This window comes from Rutidosis leptorrhynchoides, chromosome 7, assembly GCF_046630445.1.
Source record: "Rutidosis leptorrhynchoides isolate AG116_Rl617_1_P2 chromosome 7, CSIRO_AGI_Rlap_v1, whole genome shotgun sequence".
Lineage (NCBI taxonomy): Eukaryota > Viridiplantae > Streptophyta > Magnoliopsida > Asterales > Asteraceae > Rutidosis > Rutidosis leptorrhynchoides.
The window spans coordinates 106,831,136-106,849,171 of NC_092339.1; the positions used below are offsets into that span (position 1 = coordinate 106,831,136).

Consider the following 18,036-nt stretch of genomic DNA (forward strand, 5'->3'; position numbering starts at 1 on the left):
ATAGAGTAACTAATAACCGGGTAAGAGCTCTATTGTCCGCTGGTCTAAAAGATGTTTGTACTTTAACAGACAAACTTGTAAGTAAGCACATGGCTCACTATTTGTTTATAAGCTATTTCTGGACCTGCCCAATTTGGGTGGACATACCATTTGATTAAACAAATAGAATGGTGAATCCCTAGGCTTTGACATTATGTATAGCCATGAACTGCGCATGAGTTATACCTCTGCATTCCACGTTGTCTTGTAAGATCACTAGTCAGTCGCCGACTTTTATCATTTTGTCTTTAACTTGGTCTTTGATATTAGTTGAATAGCACGCTTTGATGTAGACAACACATGAAAGAATTACGTTGCTGAGTGTTGGTGCTGTCGCCTCTTCTTCTTCTGCTGGTTCTTCTAAAATCTTCTGCTGATTAGCAATATACTTGCTGATACTGAGGAACCCTTATTTCAACTATCTTGTGTTGATAGCAAGGACCTCACAATTATCATAGAATCAGCAAACATGCTGATCTATACTTAAAACAATTTACATGAACATTTGTTGGTGACACATTACAATTAGTGTTTAATAATTATGTTCGGAAGAGATTGTTAGAATTGATCAATTATATTTCAATTTGGATCTTTGAATCTATTATATTTAACTTTTTATTAAGAAAAAGAAATAATAAAGTTATGCACAAAGGTTTGACCAGCAGAGTCGGCTAAACTCCCAATTTTCCACTAGCCATCCTAGTTAGGTAGCAAAGAATAAAAAACTGTATTATCACGTGATTACTATTCTTTAACCGTTTATTGCACTTTATAAATTAAAATAAATTTCTTTATTTGTAAATATGGTCCAAAATTAATTTCAATTATTTGTAAATGGTAGACCCCACTTCATTTTGTCTGCTGCTGATGCTGTTTTTTTCCCAACTACCACCTCTCTCACCAAACTCCCTCACAAAATCATTCATTCTGGAACTCAACTGCGATCTTTATTCCATCAATCGCTACATGTTTGTACCTTTTGCGTTCCAGTTGTAATCTAAGAATCAATTATACGTTAAATATAGGTACTTCTTCTCTAATTCAGTGTATCATTGTTTTTTTTAGAGCAAATGTGTAACTTATTACAGTAACATTCTTGTATTAGTGATTACAAGTTATCACCTTGTTCGTTCTTTTTGTGTAATGAATCAAGAACTTGTAAAGTAATTATCTTTTAACGCTACTTTTGCAGATATTGAATTGGGTATTGTTGTTTTGAGCTTTAAGGATTCAAATTAGGGTCAAAATGGCGGTTGCTGGTGCAGTGAGTTGTGGAATTGGTGGCGTTATAACTGAAAAAACGACAATTAGGAGACATCTGGGTACCGGATCACTAGCACAGAATCTTGGTTTAAATCGAATTGGGATTCAAAGTAGGAGATTGAAATCTAGAAATATAGTTAGGGGTTGTGGGTTGATTAGTGATCAAGAGGCTTTAGATTATGATTTGGGTGAATCTAAATTGGATGAAAGATTAGTTGAAACACGAGATCGGCTTATAAACGGTTCAATCGATGAACCAATGTAAGATATTTTGAACATTATTCATCTCTTTAATTAGTAATTGATGTTGTGTTTGTAATATAAAATGTGTAGTATTGAATTGTATTTGTGTATATTTTTTGCTTGTTAGCGAGTCAGTGGGAACTATAAGTAAGGTTGCACCGTCTCCAAGTGTGCAAACCGAGCTCGTAATGCTTGCATTGCCAGCTATTGCAGGACAAGCTATTGAACCTTTGGCACAACTTATGGAAACCGCTTATATCGGTAGACTAGGTAAACTTAATTTTTTAATCGTTATAAAATTTGAATTAAGCTTATTCTGTTGTATTGTTTTAGCTAATTTAGGTATATTTAGAAGATATATCTACTTAAATTAACCATCACTAAGGTGGCTTAGTGTCAAGACATTCACAAATGGTCATAATAACTTAGAAGGGTACAAAAGGGATTATTGACTACTTTTTTTAATTAGTTTTTTTTTTTTTTTTTTTTTTTTTTTAAATAAATGCTAAGATGTATACTCGGTTCTCATTGAAGGTGCTATAGAGTTGGCATCAGCCGGTGTTTCCATTTCAATTTTCAATATAGTATCGAAGGTTTTCAATATTCCCCTGCTTAGCGTTGCTACTTCGTTTGTGGCCGAAGACATAGCTAAGCATGCACAAACTGAATCGGGTTTAGGTAAGTCAATTATCATGAAACTTTACTGAAAAATTCATCCATTTTTCTAATCTTTTAAATGATTATGAGTATAATGATATTAAATGCTTATTAATTTGCAGAAGAAAGAAGGCAGTTACCTTCAGTTTCTACCGCATTAGTTTTATCTGTCGGGATCGGTTTAATCGAGGCAACGGCGTTGTATTTTGGAGCCGGAATGTTTCTCAATTTGATGGGCATATCATCAGTAAGTAACAGAGTCTCGTACTAAATGCATGTATTTTACACAACTGATATTATTAATTAATCAATAGTTTATGACATTTTGTGTGTTGACTATTTGACCAGGCATCGTCAATGCGAGTGCCCGCACAACGGTTTCTACAACTTAGAGCACTTGGTGCACCTGCTGTTGTGCTTTCTCTCGCCATTCAAGGAGTCTTTCGGGGATTTAAGGATACAAAAACACCTGTATTTTGTCTAGGTTAGTTTTTTGTTATGTTCCTTTTAGAATTTGACTTGATTCAAATTGTGATTATTAAAATGGTTTTTACTCATGAATAGAACAAAATGTGCAGGGTTGGGAAATTTGGCAGCTGTGTTCTTTTTTCCAATTCTTATGTATGGTTTTAAATTGGGCGTCACTGGTGCTGCCATTTCAACCATTGCATCACAGTATGTATTTTTCATAACCTTCGTTACACATTGTAAATTTTGTGTCTCATAACTGATATTAGCCAACTGCTAGTATCATTATTAGAACTAAAAAAAGGAAATAAGATAGATAATGGATATTCAAGATAGATATAGATAGTACTAAGGCTATGTTTGGCACGGAGCTTTTTGAAGATTTTAGTAGCTTTTAGCTTTTATGAAAAGGCTCCTATTTAATAAAAAACTTTGTTTGGTTAAAAGAGCTTAGAGGTTTTAGACATATGGAAAAAACTAAAAGCTAATAGAACTAGCGTTTGAGAAAAAGCTCCTAGCTTTTTAGTCATTTTACTCTTTATTTTAATAGTTTCAGCACTCTGCCAAACACCTAAATACATATAAAAAGCTAACAATTACCAGCTATCATCTAGTTTGGCTAAACATACCCTAATAATCATATCCCTAAATAAATCAATTGAATAATAAACTTAACATATTTTCTAAATAATAATCTTGTACGTATAAGTAACACTACGTCTCCCAACAGTGTTTCGTTTCAATATTTATGATGGTCATTTCAATTGTTCAGATATATTGTGACGTTTGCAATGATATGGCACCTTAATAAGAAGACTGTATTAAAAATACCTAAAATGGAGGACTTACATTTCGGAGGTTATCTAAAATCCGGTACGCGTTTCTTTCAAATAATATCTGATATGGTCAATTTGGTCAAACATAATTCAACAGTTCACGTGTTTTTTTTTGTTCCAGGCGGATTTTTACTTGGAAGAACTTTAGCTGCGGTTGCAACCGTAACTTTGAGTACATCAATGGCTGCTCGACAAGGTCCGATTGCCATGGCTGCTCATCAAATATGCTTGCAAGTTTGGTTATCTTCATCTCTTCTTGCAGACGCTCAAGCTTCGGCTGGTCAGGTATAATTCGTTCGGTTCATTCGTTAATTTAAAAAAAAAAAAAAAAAAATTATTATTAATGTGATATGGTTTGATTTGAAATATGTAATTATGCAGGCTCTTATTGCTAGTTCTTTCTCTGAACGAAACTATAGTAGAGTTAAAGAGATAACGTTTTACGCATTAAAGGTTGGATCTTTTTGCCTCCTTGTATCTTTTTTTTTTTTTTTTTTTTTTTTTTTTGTCTATAAAATTTCATTTTTTTTAACAATTTTTTTATAAAATTATTTTGTGTTGCAGACTGGATTAATAACTGGAGTTAGCTTAGCCATTATATTGGGTTTGACTTTTAGTACCTTAGCCACGTTGTTCACCAACGATGCAGAAGTTCTAACCATCGTAAGATCGGGTGTACTGGTATGTAATAAATAAATAAATTTATAAATAATTACTCTACTTTTTAACAAACACTTTACATTGTAAAATAAAAAAAATTTAAAGATTCTGACCTAACCTGTTTTTACATTTCAATTAATAATTTAACAGTTTGTGAGTGCGAGTCAACCAATAACCGCACTTGCTTATATCTACGACGGCCTTCATTACGGAGTTTCAGATTTCTCATTTGCAGCATGCTCGATGGTACGAGTGATTTTTTTGTCCTAAACTAGAATAAATAATTAAATATCATGACTAATTCTTGATTTATAGATGTTGGTTGGAGCCATGTCATCGGCGTTTCTAGTTTATGCTCCCACGGTTTTTGGTCTTGCGGGTGTTTGGGCGGGTTTGACACTATTCATGGGTATGCGTGCCGTTGCAGGATATTTAAGGTAAGCTTGTTGCAAATGATATTTTGTTGTTTTCCAAATTACACATTACACATTTAACTTATACCAAACAGTCAACAGATGTTTGTAGCAACTTTTGAAATGGTCAAAAACCTATTCGGGAGATTCACATTTCGAATTTTTTTTTTGCAGATTAGCAGAGAAGACTGGCCCATGGTGGTTCTTACAAGAAATCCCCAAACCTGAGGTATGATTACGCGAAACAGATTCGTCAATAGAATATATTTTTTTTTTTTTGAAAGGCAAGGTAAATTTTATAAACTTAATAAGAAGAGTACAATAAGTATGCGATGGCATACTTTCAGCATATTACCTATATCCTAAATAAAAGACCAACAGAAAGTTACATGGATAGAACAAAAAGAAACAGAAACATGACATAGCTAGCCATGGTCTTCAAAATAGCTATAGGTTTAAGAGCCATTGGTTCTAATCCAACTTGATCTTTTTTGAGCGTCTCGATATCCATTCGAAAGATTTAATTTGAATCTCATTTAGTGATAAGGGTCCACTTCCTTTTTTCTTTCGAAAGACTACTTGATTCCTGTTTTGCCAAATTACGTAACCACACACCCATTCGACGACTTGCCATATTTTAGGAGTGTTTGTTGTAGCAGCTCCTTTAATACCTCGAAATCTTCCCTCTAAGTTTGTGTGACTCAAAGTCCCGGCATTCCACCATCGATATATTCTTTCCCAAAGATCTTTTGCGAATGTACATTCAAGAAAAATGTGTTCTATAGTTTCAATATTGTTGTCACAAATCGGACAACGCAATGAATCTAAATCGATACCTCTTTTGTCCAATTCGACACGAACCGGAATTCTTCCCAAAAGTACTCGCCAAATGAAGATGTTTATTTTTTGGGGAAGGTATTTATTAACCATGGTTTCGCGAACAGGGAGTGGAATGGTCAGGAGCTTTTCATCAACCTGGGATGTCAAGTTCGAAACAGTGTACTGTCCATCTCCTTGAAGATTACATTTCCATGCATCACTTTTATTGAAATGAAAGCTGTAGTTGTTAAGCATCGAAATTAGTTCATCAAGTTCATCTTGTGTTCTACTTGTAGGCAGCCTAGTCCATCTCCATGAAGCAGACCACCCATTATTATCCTGAACAATACGATCCATGACCAAAGACAATTTATTCTCTTCCAATCTGAACAACCTTCCAAACTTTTCATTGAGTGGTTGATCGCATAACCACCTGTTGAACCAAAAAAGTGTAGCATCGCCTTTGTTGACGTCTTTCACGAAACTGTTTGTGAATGGAATGTTCATACCATCCAATTCATGGCCCAGCTTTTGAATGCAGGTCCAAGGAGTTCGCCTGTTAAGATTATGACAAATATTAGAGGCCCCCAACCCCCCATCCCTCCCATATAGACTTTGTATGATTTTAACCCAAAGAGAGTTTTTCTCGATTCGAAAACGCCACCACCATTTCCCTAACAAAGCAAGATTTTTGGCTTTGAGTGTCCCAATATTTAACCCCCCGCCCTTATAAGGTAGTAGAATATTATCCCATTTGACCCATGATATTTTTGTGTTGTCATCCGACCCACCCCAAAAGAATGTACGTCTCATACCTTCTAGCACGTTTAGGACACTTGATGGAACACGGAATAGGGAGAAGGCATACAATGGAAGGCTAGTTAGTACCGATTTGATTAGAGTAAGGCGGCCACCGAATGACATCGTTTTCGCTTTCCAATCCGCTAACCTCGATTTGAATTTGCCAATTATAGTTTCCCATTCACGAATATTTATTCATTTTTTGTCCTATAGGGAGACCAAGATAGGTAAAGGGGAACGATCCAACTCGACAACCAATGTAGGATGCCATTTCGTCAATGTGGTTTTTTTGGACACCAATACCCATAGATACAACTCTCAGCCATATTCACCTTCAAACCGGAAAAAATTTCAAAACACTTTAAGAGCTTAAAGAGGTTCCCAACGTTTTTCTTATCCCATTCACCGAAAAAATAGTATCATCCGCATATTGAAGATGCGAGGTCATGACCTTATCAATTCCCACTTCAAGGCCACGGTACATTTTTGTTTCCAATGCACGTTTAACAAAGAGGTTTAGGCCTTCTACCGCTATAATGAATAGGTATGGTGATATAAGGTCGCCTTGTCTTACCCCCTTTGTAGATTAAATTCACATGTCGGTGATCCATTGACGAGTACCGAAATTAAAGCCGAATTCAAACAAGATTTTATCCAAGAAACCCATTTGATTCCAAAACCCTTTCTTTCCATGATTTTGAGCAAGAAATTCCAATTGATACTATCGAAGGCTTTTTCGAAGTCCGCTTTAAAGATTAAGCATTTTTTCTTATTTTGCTTGACATGTTCAACTACTTCATTTGCAATAAGGATACTATCAAGAATGTACCTTCCTTTTATAAATGCACTTTGTTCACACCGATGATTTTGTTAATCACCTTTTGGATACGATTTGCAAGAATTTTGGAGATGATCTTGTAGTAGCTTCCAATGAGACTTACTGGACGGTAGTCGCCAAGTTTTATTGGGTCATCGATCTTTGGGATCAATATAAAGAAAGAGGCGTTGCATCCTTTTGAGATTGAGCCAGTTTCCCAAAACCATTGAATGGCATGTCATAAAACATAGCTTATATGACTCTTAGTAGCTTACAACCGTAGTTCGTTCTGTCACATTTTAGTTTATTCATGCACACACTCTTTTAATGGTCTCATTGTTTTTCGGGCTGTACTGTTTTTTTACAGATTGCCGTTTCACCGAAAGTGTTATGAAGGCATAGTTCCACTGCCGAAACTTGCAGTTGTATGCCAAAACTTTTGCATGTCCTCGTATCTGTCAAGTTTTGGTTGTCGATAGCTGTAAGTACCAATGTGGTTCAAAAAAATGACCCATTTGCGACATCATTTTTGCCGGCTTTAGAGCCTATTCGCCATGCATCTCACGCAAAGGGCTAATAGAAGCCACAATTTCTGGAAAATCTCTCCATTATATTTGTGTTTTGTATAGTTGAATGATGTTTCTGATGTAATATAAGTATATGTAACACGTGAGTAATCTATCTTGTATTATTGCTTATATGTTTTTATAAGTAATGAAAAGATTTGTGTGAATTGACATTTCTTTTGTAATGGGTGGGTAAAAACTACATCCTTGCAGATGACATGCTTTTGTTGTTTGCCAGATGTATTATTAATAAAAAAATTATATATTACATAAAAAATAAAAATAGGCCATTTTTCATTCAAATATTATACAAATTGTTAGATGTTAGATTGTTAGAAATGTGTAGTAAAGTCTCATGATAATAAGGATGAATTCTCATGTCGAGTCACTTTCGACTCTGCGCTATTTAGGTATCACCGAATTCTGGTTGAGATACTTTAAAAATTCACTCAATATTTTGGTAAAGAATTTTGAATTTTGATTTATAACAATGAGATTGTGTAGTTAATGACGTGTGTATTATAAATACCCATGACCCATCTTAACGGGCTCATTGATGAGCTTCCATATTATTTAGTCTAGGACTGTCATTGGTCCGCTATTTAATACTTGACTACTTATTAGTGAGCTCCTTTTAGTGGAGCATCTTTAGTGGGCTTGGCCTACTCCTGCCTATATAATGAAGACTAGGAGGCTTCCAGGGAGGAGTCTATTCATTCTACACACACATTATACACATCAAGAAATGAGAGGGAGAATCTCCTCCTTCCATCAACATTCATGGAGGCTCAGCAAAAGTCAGCCACCAACACCACCATCAACTCCTCTTTAACACCCTCGATGAGAACTATCTAGACGGGTTAATACGGCCACCCAGAGTGTAAAGAGGCGGTCCCCCACAAGATGCACTCAAATTATTTTTGGCTTGATCAGCAGTGTTTCGTGTGTGCAAGATAATTAAATGATTATGTTTTAACTATGTAATGTATCAAAATTATTAGACCATTTATAATCCAACATTACTCTACCTCCGCCAGTCCTTGTGTACAACCGTGACGAAAACTGACGGCTCCTAATTGGGCGTCAGTTAGATTCCCTCTCTTCCGTCAGTCATGGACGCAACGGATTTCAAAACCTTTGTGAGTTTTGCAAGGACCAATCAAATAATTTCTTGATTTAACAAATATATATTTATTATTATTAATTTATTTTTTTCCACCCCATTTTCAATCAGATTTTACCATATCACCATACCCAATATTTAACACAAAAAACTAACACACGCGTTAAAAAATGTCAGTACCTAATCACAGTCAGTTTGCACTTTTTTTTGCACATTTTGATCAAACTACCCGTAATATCATCGTCATGGCTGAAAGTGGTCTATAGTGGTTAAAACTAACGAACAAACACACATTCCGAAATAGTGCATGTTTAATGAACAAATGTGCATCTCACGCAACTTAAAGAGCGTCACAAGGAAGGTTTACGTAAAGCTTTTGGTCTAATTAGTGTTGGTAGTTTTTTGAAAAAGCTTTACATAAACCTTTTGCTCCAAGATTTAAAATTTTGACCTTTGAAATATTTAATGCTAATGAAAACCTTAAGAATTGTCATTAAGAAATTAGGACATGCAATAAATCTTTTACTTTGATAAAAATTAATTACCTCCACAAAAATAACTACTCCATGTACCACAAATTTTTGCAATGATTTAATTCTTAATGACAACCCTAATTTTTGCTTCCAAAGCTTTCAATCAAAACTCACACAATCTCGATCTCATATAAATGTAATCAATTTAGATTATAAATCCTTTTGAAAACCTTTGAGACTATTTCCAATCCTGACTGTGACGTCACGGGCAGTTAGTGTACTTTTTGGCTAAAAAATGCAATTTGACTCTGACTGAGCAGTGTCAGTTTCTGACATTTTTTAACCCAAAATATTAGTTTTCAGTGTCAGTTTCAGTAGGGTCCACCAGTTTTTTATTTTTACATTTTTATACAATTTAACACATTATTTAATAAAAATAATAAATACTAAATAAAAACTACATTAATAATTTGAAATTTATAAGTTCATAAAGTAAAAAAATAAATTACATAGAAGACTAAAAAACTAAAATTACTAAAAATTAAAAACACATAATCAAACTACTAGTTGTTGTCTTCAGATGATTCGTCGGGTGCGTCAACCAAATGCGAGAACTGATCAAGGTACAATTTTTGAAGCTTTTTGATATAATCTTTGTGATCCGGGTCTTTGATATAATCCAACTGCGTTTGGCTTCGTTGTAAGCACCTTGAAACGCACCACACGCTTGGTTGATGTTACGCCACTTTGACGACAATTGGTTGTCACCTCTTTGCCATCCATTTGGGTTGTTGTTGAATTTGTTGTAAATTGTAGACCACAACAATACATATTTTGGTGAATTTCCCTTGCAAGAATCCTCCGACGCATCGACCCAACAATGAGCCAACCACGCTTCTTCTAGAGTCGACCATTTTGTTTGATTTCTTTGACTTGGACTTTCCTTCGAAACTACATAACAAAGTAAACATATATTATAAGTAAATATAAAAACCGTACATATATATATATATATATATATATATATATATATATATATATATATATATATATATATATATATATATATATATATATATATATATATATATATATATATATATATATATATATATATATATATATAGTGGTAGGATCAAGATGGAAGTAACCAATCGGGGGAAGCCGGGGGATTTGTTTTTCATTTTTTGAAAAAACTTTGTTCACGAACATTATAGATTGGATGAAAATATGAACATTTAATAAAGACACTTTGTGATAAATATTTTTATTTTGGCGGGAAAACACTCGAAGAAGTAATATATAACAATTATCGTGTTTTTCGAGCGTATGTTGAGGGTTTAGATATTAGGGTTTATATATTAGGGTTTAGATATTAGGGTTTATAGGGATTATAGGTTTAGAAATTTAGGGTTTAGGGTTTAGATTTAGGATTTAGATTGAGTTTTTAACACGAACGGTTTAGAGTTTAGGGTTTAGGGTTTAGGGTTTATGGAATAAACCCAAAATACCAAACCATAAACCCTAAAACCTAAACCCTAAAATCTAAATCGGGCTAAATTTTACTTCACAAAACATGAAAAAAAACGTTAACATTCTTCACGAACAATATTATCTCTAATGTTATTTTGTCGATAATTTTTCCGCCAAAATAATAACATTCATCACGAAGTGTCTTTTTTAAATGTTCATTTTTTCATCCAATCTATAATGTTCGTGAACAAAGTTTTTTCAAAAAACGAATAAAAAAATTTGCTTCCCCCCGCTTCCCCCCGATTGGTTACTTCCCCATTGATCCTGCCTATATATATATATATATATATATATATATATATATATATATATATATATATATATATATATATATATATATATATATATATATAAATAATATATATATATATACACATATATATATATACATATATGTAACGACCCGGATTTTTTCGATCGTTTTACACTTATAAGATTAATATTTACATAAATTAAACCTTACCAACATGATAAGCAATCTAAATTGTTGAGATTTATGATTTTGAAAAGAATTTTACACAACGTTTGACCGTCTAATTTGACCGATGATATCACGAACTATACAATATATGATAATTATACGTTTGTGTATATATATATATTTATTTATATTTAACATGATTTATGGATGTTTTAATATCTCATTTTGTATTAATAACAATAAGTTATAAGTATATTTTGAAACTACTAACTTAAGTTTTCAAAACGATAACTATACGTAACGTTATTTGACATAAATACTTATAACCTATAATGTTTATACATATATCGTATATGTAATGTATTTAATCACTTTTTAAGGATTTAAATACATAAAACAATATAAGTGTATTCACAAAAGATAGCTATATTTGAATCCTCATTCCATTTTTCACAAGATTTCTATACGTATATCTAGAGTATATATACTCGTATCATACCTAGCTTCTATACGTATTTACTATTGGTATATACACATCAAATCACCACCAACCAGCCCTTGTTCATGCCTTATGTATAAGGTAACTACTTTTGTTATCTAGTATGACAATTTCACATGATTAAAAGATTTTTTCACAAAATTACAAACTTATACACCTTTTACACCACCATTTATACTCCATCCATTTTCAATTTTTGATTCATTTTTTACCTCAAACCTCTAGCTAAAAACACACACACTTTTAAGAGCCTTAAACTCCATAACCATTCAGCTAATATCCATGAGGATCTAGCCATAAAAACATCACTTAATCACCATAAGAAAACTCTTACAAAAACACTTCAAGAATCCTTCCAAGAACACAAACTTACTTCCAATCTTTCATCCAATTCCATCACTCTTTTTGTTCTAGGTTTTTACTCCTCTTTTACAGCAATCTTGTCCAAGTAACTTGAGGTAGTAACTTTGTTCATAACCTTATTCGATTCATATATATATAGCTATCTTATTTTGTGGTATAAAATTTTAACAACAAGAACATAGTTTGAATGTTTTCAAACTTGTTTGCAAACTAAATAGATCCTTCTAAATTAACTTTTAAAATACTTCAAGACCTGTAATATAACATAAATATATGCTAATTTAACAAGGTATAACTTGGTTTTTCAAAGATCACCTTAAAAACTGAATTTACGACGTCGGAGTGTAACCGGGGGCTGTTTTGGGTTGGATAATTAAAAACTATCTTGAACTTTGAATTGGAGGTTTATTTTCTGGAAAAATGATATTTACTATGAATATGATAACACATAAAAATTTCATGATTTAATTCAAAGTATAAGTATTTTTAGAAAAATGGTCATTAAATGATCTTTTGTAACAAAAATGATTAACTTCATAAGTTTCACTAAAGTTTGACCTATGACCTGTGATTTCGAATACAAACTAAGGTATTTACAGTTAATATTCTTAAAGAGGGACTCGATCCAAGGAAGTGGTAAGTTGAACCAACGAAAACGGAGTTGTAACGAAGAAACTATGACCGAAACAAAATCGGATATCCAAGACTAGTTTAGCCACGAAAATAATTGGAGAAAAATTAAATAAATCACATCTTTTTAAAATAACATGATATTTTATATATATGTACTCATAATTTAATTTTATATGGTTCAGGATCACCCGTAAACAATACGAGAAGATTAATCATAAGATTCCATGATTGTACGCAACACGTCATTTGACAACACCGGTACTTTATGTACGCAACACGTCATTTGACAACACCGGTACTGTGGGTCAAGATTAATCTCGACCAATTCAAATACATCGGGGGTTTTATTTATTTCGATGGGGGTTAAACACCTAAATATGAACCATTAAAAATTGAATTACTAACATCGGACTGCTAACTACGGACTAAGGAATTATTAAAAGTATTAAAAGTATTATAAGTATATATATGTAACGATTGTTTAAAAAGAAAAGGTATTGATATATTATATATGGATAGGTTTGTGATATCAATCGGAGACCAAGTCGAAATTACATATCTTCAAGACAAAAGTGAGTATATAGTCCCAATTTTAAACTCTAAATATTTCGGGATGAGAATACATGTATTTTATGTTTTACGTTATGGACACAAGTAACTGAAAAATATATTCTACGTTGAGTTGTACCACTGGCATACTTCCCTGTAGCTTGGTAACTATTATTTACAGCGGTATTGTAAACGCGAATCCTGTTGATAGATCTATCGGGCCTGACAACCCCAACCGGACTGGACGACCAGTATTCAACGGTTGCACAGTACTTCGTTTTGCGACTACACTTGGTACGGTGTAGTAAGATTTCATAATAAAGGGAATATGCGACGTGATTAAATGTTAAGTATGGTTACCAAGTGCTCAACCACTTAGAATATTTTTATTAAAATGTTTATATATGAAATCTTGTGTTCCATTGTTATAACGCTGCTAGCATCAAACCTATATATCTCACCAACTTTATGTTGACGTTTTAAAGCATGTTATTCTCAGGTATGAATTAAGTCTTCCGCTGTGCATTAGCTCATGTTAAGGATACTACTTGGGACCTTTTAAGCCATGATACAAAGACGTTGCATTCGAGTCATTGGAGTTCAATAGAGAATATTAATAAGTAAATGACAGATTAGGTCATTTGGATATTATGAAATGTTAGACGAAAATGTCAAATATTGATGTAATGATAGTTTTCCTTTTAAGAATAAATGCAGCGTTTGTAAAATGTATCATATAGAGGTCAAGTACCTCGCAATGTTATCATATGTTATTGTATTCTTCCCTATGGATTGGGTCGGGTCGTCTCATGTGGTATCAGAGCGTTGGTCTTAGCGAACCAGGCCTTGCATTAGTGTGTCTAACTGGTAGTTGTTAGGATGCATTAGTGAGTCTGGACTTTGACCGTGTGTACATGTCAAAAGTTTTGCTTATCATATCTAGTCGAAAATCATCTGCTTATCATCCTTAGGAATTGCCTGCTTAGTATTCTTAAGTCTAGACACGTCTTACTGCATTTAGTGCATCGATAGTGTATAGACAAAATTCGTATCCTAGCGTATCTGTTGCTATAGACATTGCCTGACGAATTTCAAAGATTCTCCGTAATTCACGGGATTTTGAGTATTATAAATACATATGTAAATTATGTATTGAAGAATACCAAACCCAACTCCTATAATCTATTCCAAACCAAAAATCCATTTCCCCGACTATACAAGATGAACTCCGCGTCCAGTTCGAATTCTTCCGACTCCGACAGCTACGCTGATATGGATTTCCATTCGGGCTCCGAAGGCAGCGTCACTGGAATGGATCAACCAATTTCTCATCATCTATTCTGGATGAATTGGGGATGGGTTCGTAGTATACTAAATTATTGGAGACAAGAATAAGGTGATCCCTTTCACCCACCGAATTGCCCCATTGGCGACGAACCTGAAGCACTTACCGGCGAACCTGTTCGAGAAACCATTTTCTCTCTCATTTCTCGAGTATCTCGTCACGATTATATCCTATTCCATATTTCGGATCTTGTTCATTCACTCACTCCAACCGCCAATCATCCTGGTGTACTAGCAGAAATTAACGAACTTCGCGCTCGTGTGACGGCTTTGGAGAACACGGTGCGAAGGTTACAAACACCAGCAGCAGCACCAGCAGCATAACCAGTACCGTTAACAACATCAACCTCGCAATCTGTAGTACCAGTAGCATCATCGACGTCAACGGCATCTTCAGCATCAACACCAACCGTATCATTACCACCACCAACAATCACATCCGCACCACGTACCTCAACATCATCATCTGAACTTCGAATATGATCTTTGTTCTACATATCATTCTACACCGATTACCTCTTCTTTACGTATCGTTCTTCGTTCGACATGACGATTATGTAATCTCTAATGTTTTGGAGATTATGTAATCTAGTAATAACGATAAATCAAATGAGTTGAATATTTTATTGACTCATTAAATTCATAGTTACATCCGAAGAAAATATATATGCAAATATATTTTCATAAAGATTGTAATTAAAAATTTCTTTCGTACAAACTGTTAATGATGAAAATATTCTAACGGGTGGGTAGTACCCAAGGAATATTTAGAATTCACATTAACAAGTTACACTGTACATTCTTCGAATCTGATTCAACGATCATTTATTATCCTACTTACAATTACCGATATATGTATCCGTTCACCCCAGATTAACCATTTCCATTTAAATTTCATATTTGGATTTTTACCTATCGGAATCCAACAAGTGGCATAATGAAGAAACATTGGCAAAATAAAAATTGTTAGAAACAGATTGTGATAGGATTACACGCTAACTGTTCCGGCTAACTGTTCCCAGCTAACTGATTAATATTTAATTTATCGCAATTTACATTCTTGCAATTTTAATTTCTGTACTTTACATACCGTCGGGACACATGTACAACAACACGTCGGATTAATTCTGAGACAACACGTTGTATAATGGGTCATGATATATATTTATTTATTTTACGCATTTTAAATAACGGGACACGTATACAAGGTTTCGACTTATCATATTGACCCATCTGTATATATATTTCGGAACAACCATAGACACTCTATATGTGAAGGTGGGAGTTGTCTATACAGGGTCGGAGTTGATTCCAAAATATATATATACTTTGAGTTGTGATCGACACCAAGACCGGTACACGGGTCACGATACGTATTAAGTAATTCGAATATTATATATTTAGTTCATATATGAATTTATTGAACCATTGGACAATCGGACTATTGGACTGCTAACTTTAGACAATTAAAAATGAGTTAAAATGATGATTATTACATATGAAACTAAACAATCCTTCAAGTATGCCACTTGATTCTATTTTAAACCTCATTTGTATCTTGACGATTACAATTCGCATTCATAACTTTTCATGATTCTTGAAAACATCTCGATCGAGAAGTTGAACCAGCCGCACCTCGTCTACGGAAGATAGATTTATGCATACAATTATGCACCTGAAAATTTTCGAACTCGAAGTTATAGTTAAAACGTATCCGCATCGAATTCCTTGTCATCCATTAGCAAAAACAATCACGCGATTCCTTTTCAATTAACTAATTTTGTCACAGCTCCACTTCGATATCTCAGTAAGACTACTCTTATTACAATCTCGATATATATACGTTGTTCTTTCGCCATCGTTACCGGAGAACCTTTTATATTCCATCATATTACCATCAGCGTTTAATCATCTAAAAATACAATTCTCCTTAAACCATCTTGGTTTGATAACCAATGACCCAGATCCGATAACTTTAAAAATACTGACGAAGCAGCATGTTGTAGAAGGTCTTAATGACCAAAAGTTGATGATAAAAGAAGGAAGTGTTAGGAACGCTCGATAGAAAATTAGTACTGAAAACCGGATTGAGCAAACCATGAAGGAGACTCTGAACAAGTTACAAGGACTAAACTTGTACATAAAGAATTATGACGATTCTATAGCAAACACCTTGCTTCTGAATCTAAACTCTTACGGGTCAATCTTCATCATCATCCTTCGACATTAGAAATTCCAAGATATTATCATATCTTTCATTATAAATATCCTCAATATTTCTGAAGATATTTTCACCACTATCCTTATCTGAAATCATTTATCTCTCTGTAATATCTGCGTTACAATATAAAGGAAACTGTGTTAGTTTCTAAATCCTTCAAGTTTAAAATAGGAATGTTCTGAAGCAGTGTTGGGAACTGATGCATGAATTGGTATAATATAATGAAACTTGATCAACTTCATTATATTACAGTAAGTCATGTTAAGTTTCTAATGGAATGTGATGATTCACAGTACCGTCATCATGTGCCATGTTACACGGCTTTTACATTCTATCCAATTCCGAAACGTATTAAGAACAAATCATCTTGATAGTTCTATTTTCCTGGATATTCTGGTAATTTGACAAATCAAAATCGTGCCATTACCATTCCTTTCTTAGAGCATTAGCTATGTTCATTCCGAATTTTATACCTACGAATTTCGAACTATTGATCGCTTGACTCAAGGACGGGAAGAAGAAACGAAGGGACAAAGTCCCAAAATAGAAAGTGGGGTATAGATCACAGCAAATAGAAGAGAGTATTAACTATGGATGACAATAATTATGGAAAACAGAAGCAGGAGCATTGAAATATAAGGAAAGATATCAAACCCAATAACCACCCAGAAACTACAAACCGTGTATATCAATACGTATGGCGACGTAGAGACACGGGAGAATTAGAAACATTATAATTCCAAGAAAATCATAAAAGTGAATAGATTCTTCTAGCTGTAGATGAAAGAGAAGAATGAAAGATATGAAAGTTAGAAGTATAACAAAAATCAGAACGGGATGAAGCATTTTAAAGGATACCTTAAGGTATGAATTAGAGGAGGAAGAGTAAGAGATGTGAGGTATGGAAGTAAGAAAGGGAAGGAGGTGGATTTATAGTGAAATATCCGACAAAGAAATCGAAACAGATTATCGCATTAAATCAAAGGAGATCCTGTTTTCTAAATCATCGAAGAACCAAATCTTATTACATAAGATTTTCTTTAAATCCCTTAAATTCTGGAAATCAATCCTAATCTCGACATCGGTTAAAACAATTCCATATTCACTCATTTCATTCTTTTGTGATAGCTTCACTCGTGCGTTTCACATGATCGAATCGTTTTATCCATATCTTCCAATAATGATAAAACTCTATTAATACCTCATATTCGTCATGAAAACATTCCTATTGTTATTTATGACAACCTCTACCAAATTTCGGGACGAAATTTCTTTAACGGGTGGGTACTGTAACG

At 33.7% G+C, this 18,036-nt stretch overlaps 1 protein-coding gene across 1 annotated transcript; it reads left to right on the forward strand.

Moving 5' to 3' along the window:
- The first annotated feature begins 1,235 nt into the window (after positions 1-1,235).
- LOC139857791 (protein DETOXIFICATION 45, chloroplastic-like) lies at positions 1,236-7,768 on the forward strand. Its single transcript, XM_071846633.1, has 14 exons — positions 1,236-1,563; positions 1,673-1,815; positions 2,080-2,223; positions 2,325-2,449; positions 2,551-2,686; positions 2,781-2,877; positions 3,443-3,543; positions 3,628-3,791; positions 3,888-3,959; positions 4,071-4,187; positions 4,317-4,412; positions 4,482-4,603; positions 4,754-4,808; positions 7,384-7,768. Exons 1-14 carry the CDS (start codon positions 1,286-1,288, stop codon positions 7,408-7,410), a joined length of 1,677 nt encoding a protein of 558 aa, XP_071702734.1. The 5' UTR covers positions 1,236-1,285; the 3' UTR covers positions 7,411-7,768.
- The last annotated feature ends 10,268 nt before the right edge of the window (positions 7,769-18,036 follow it).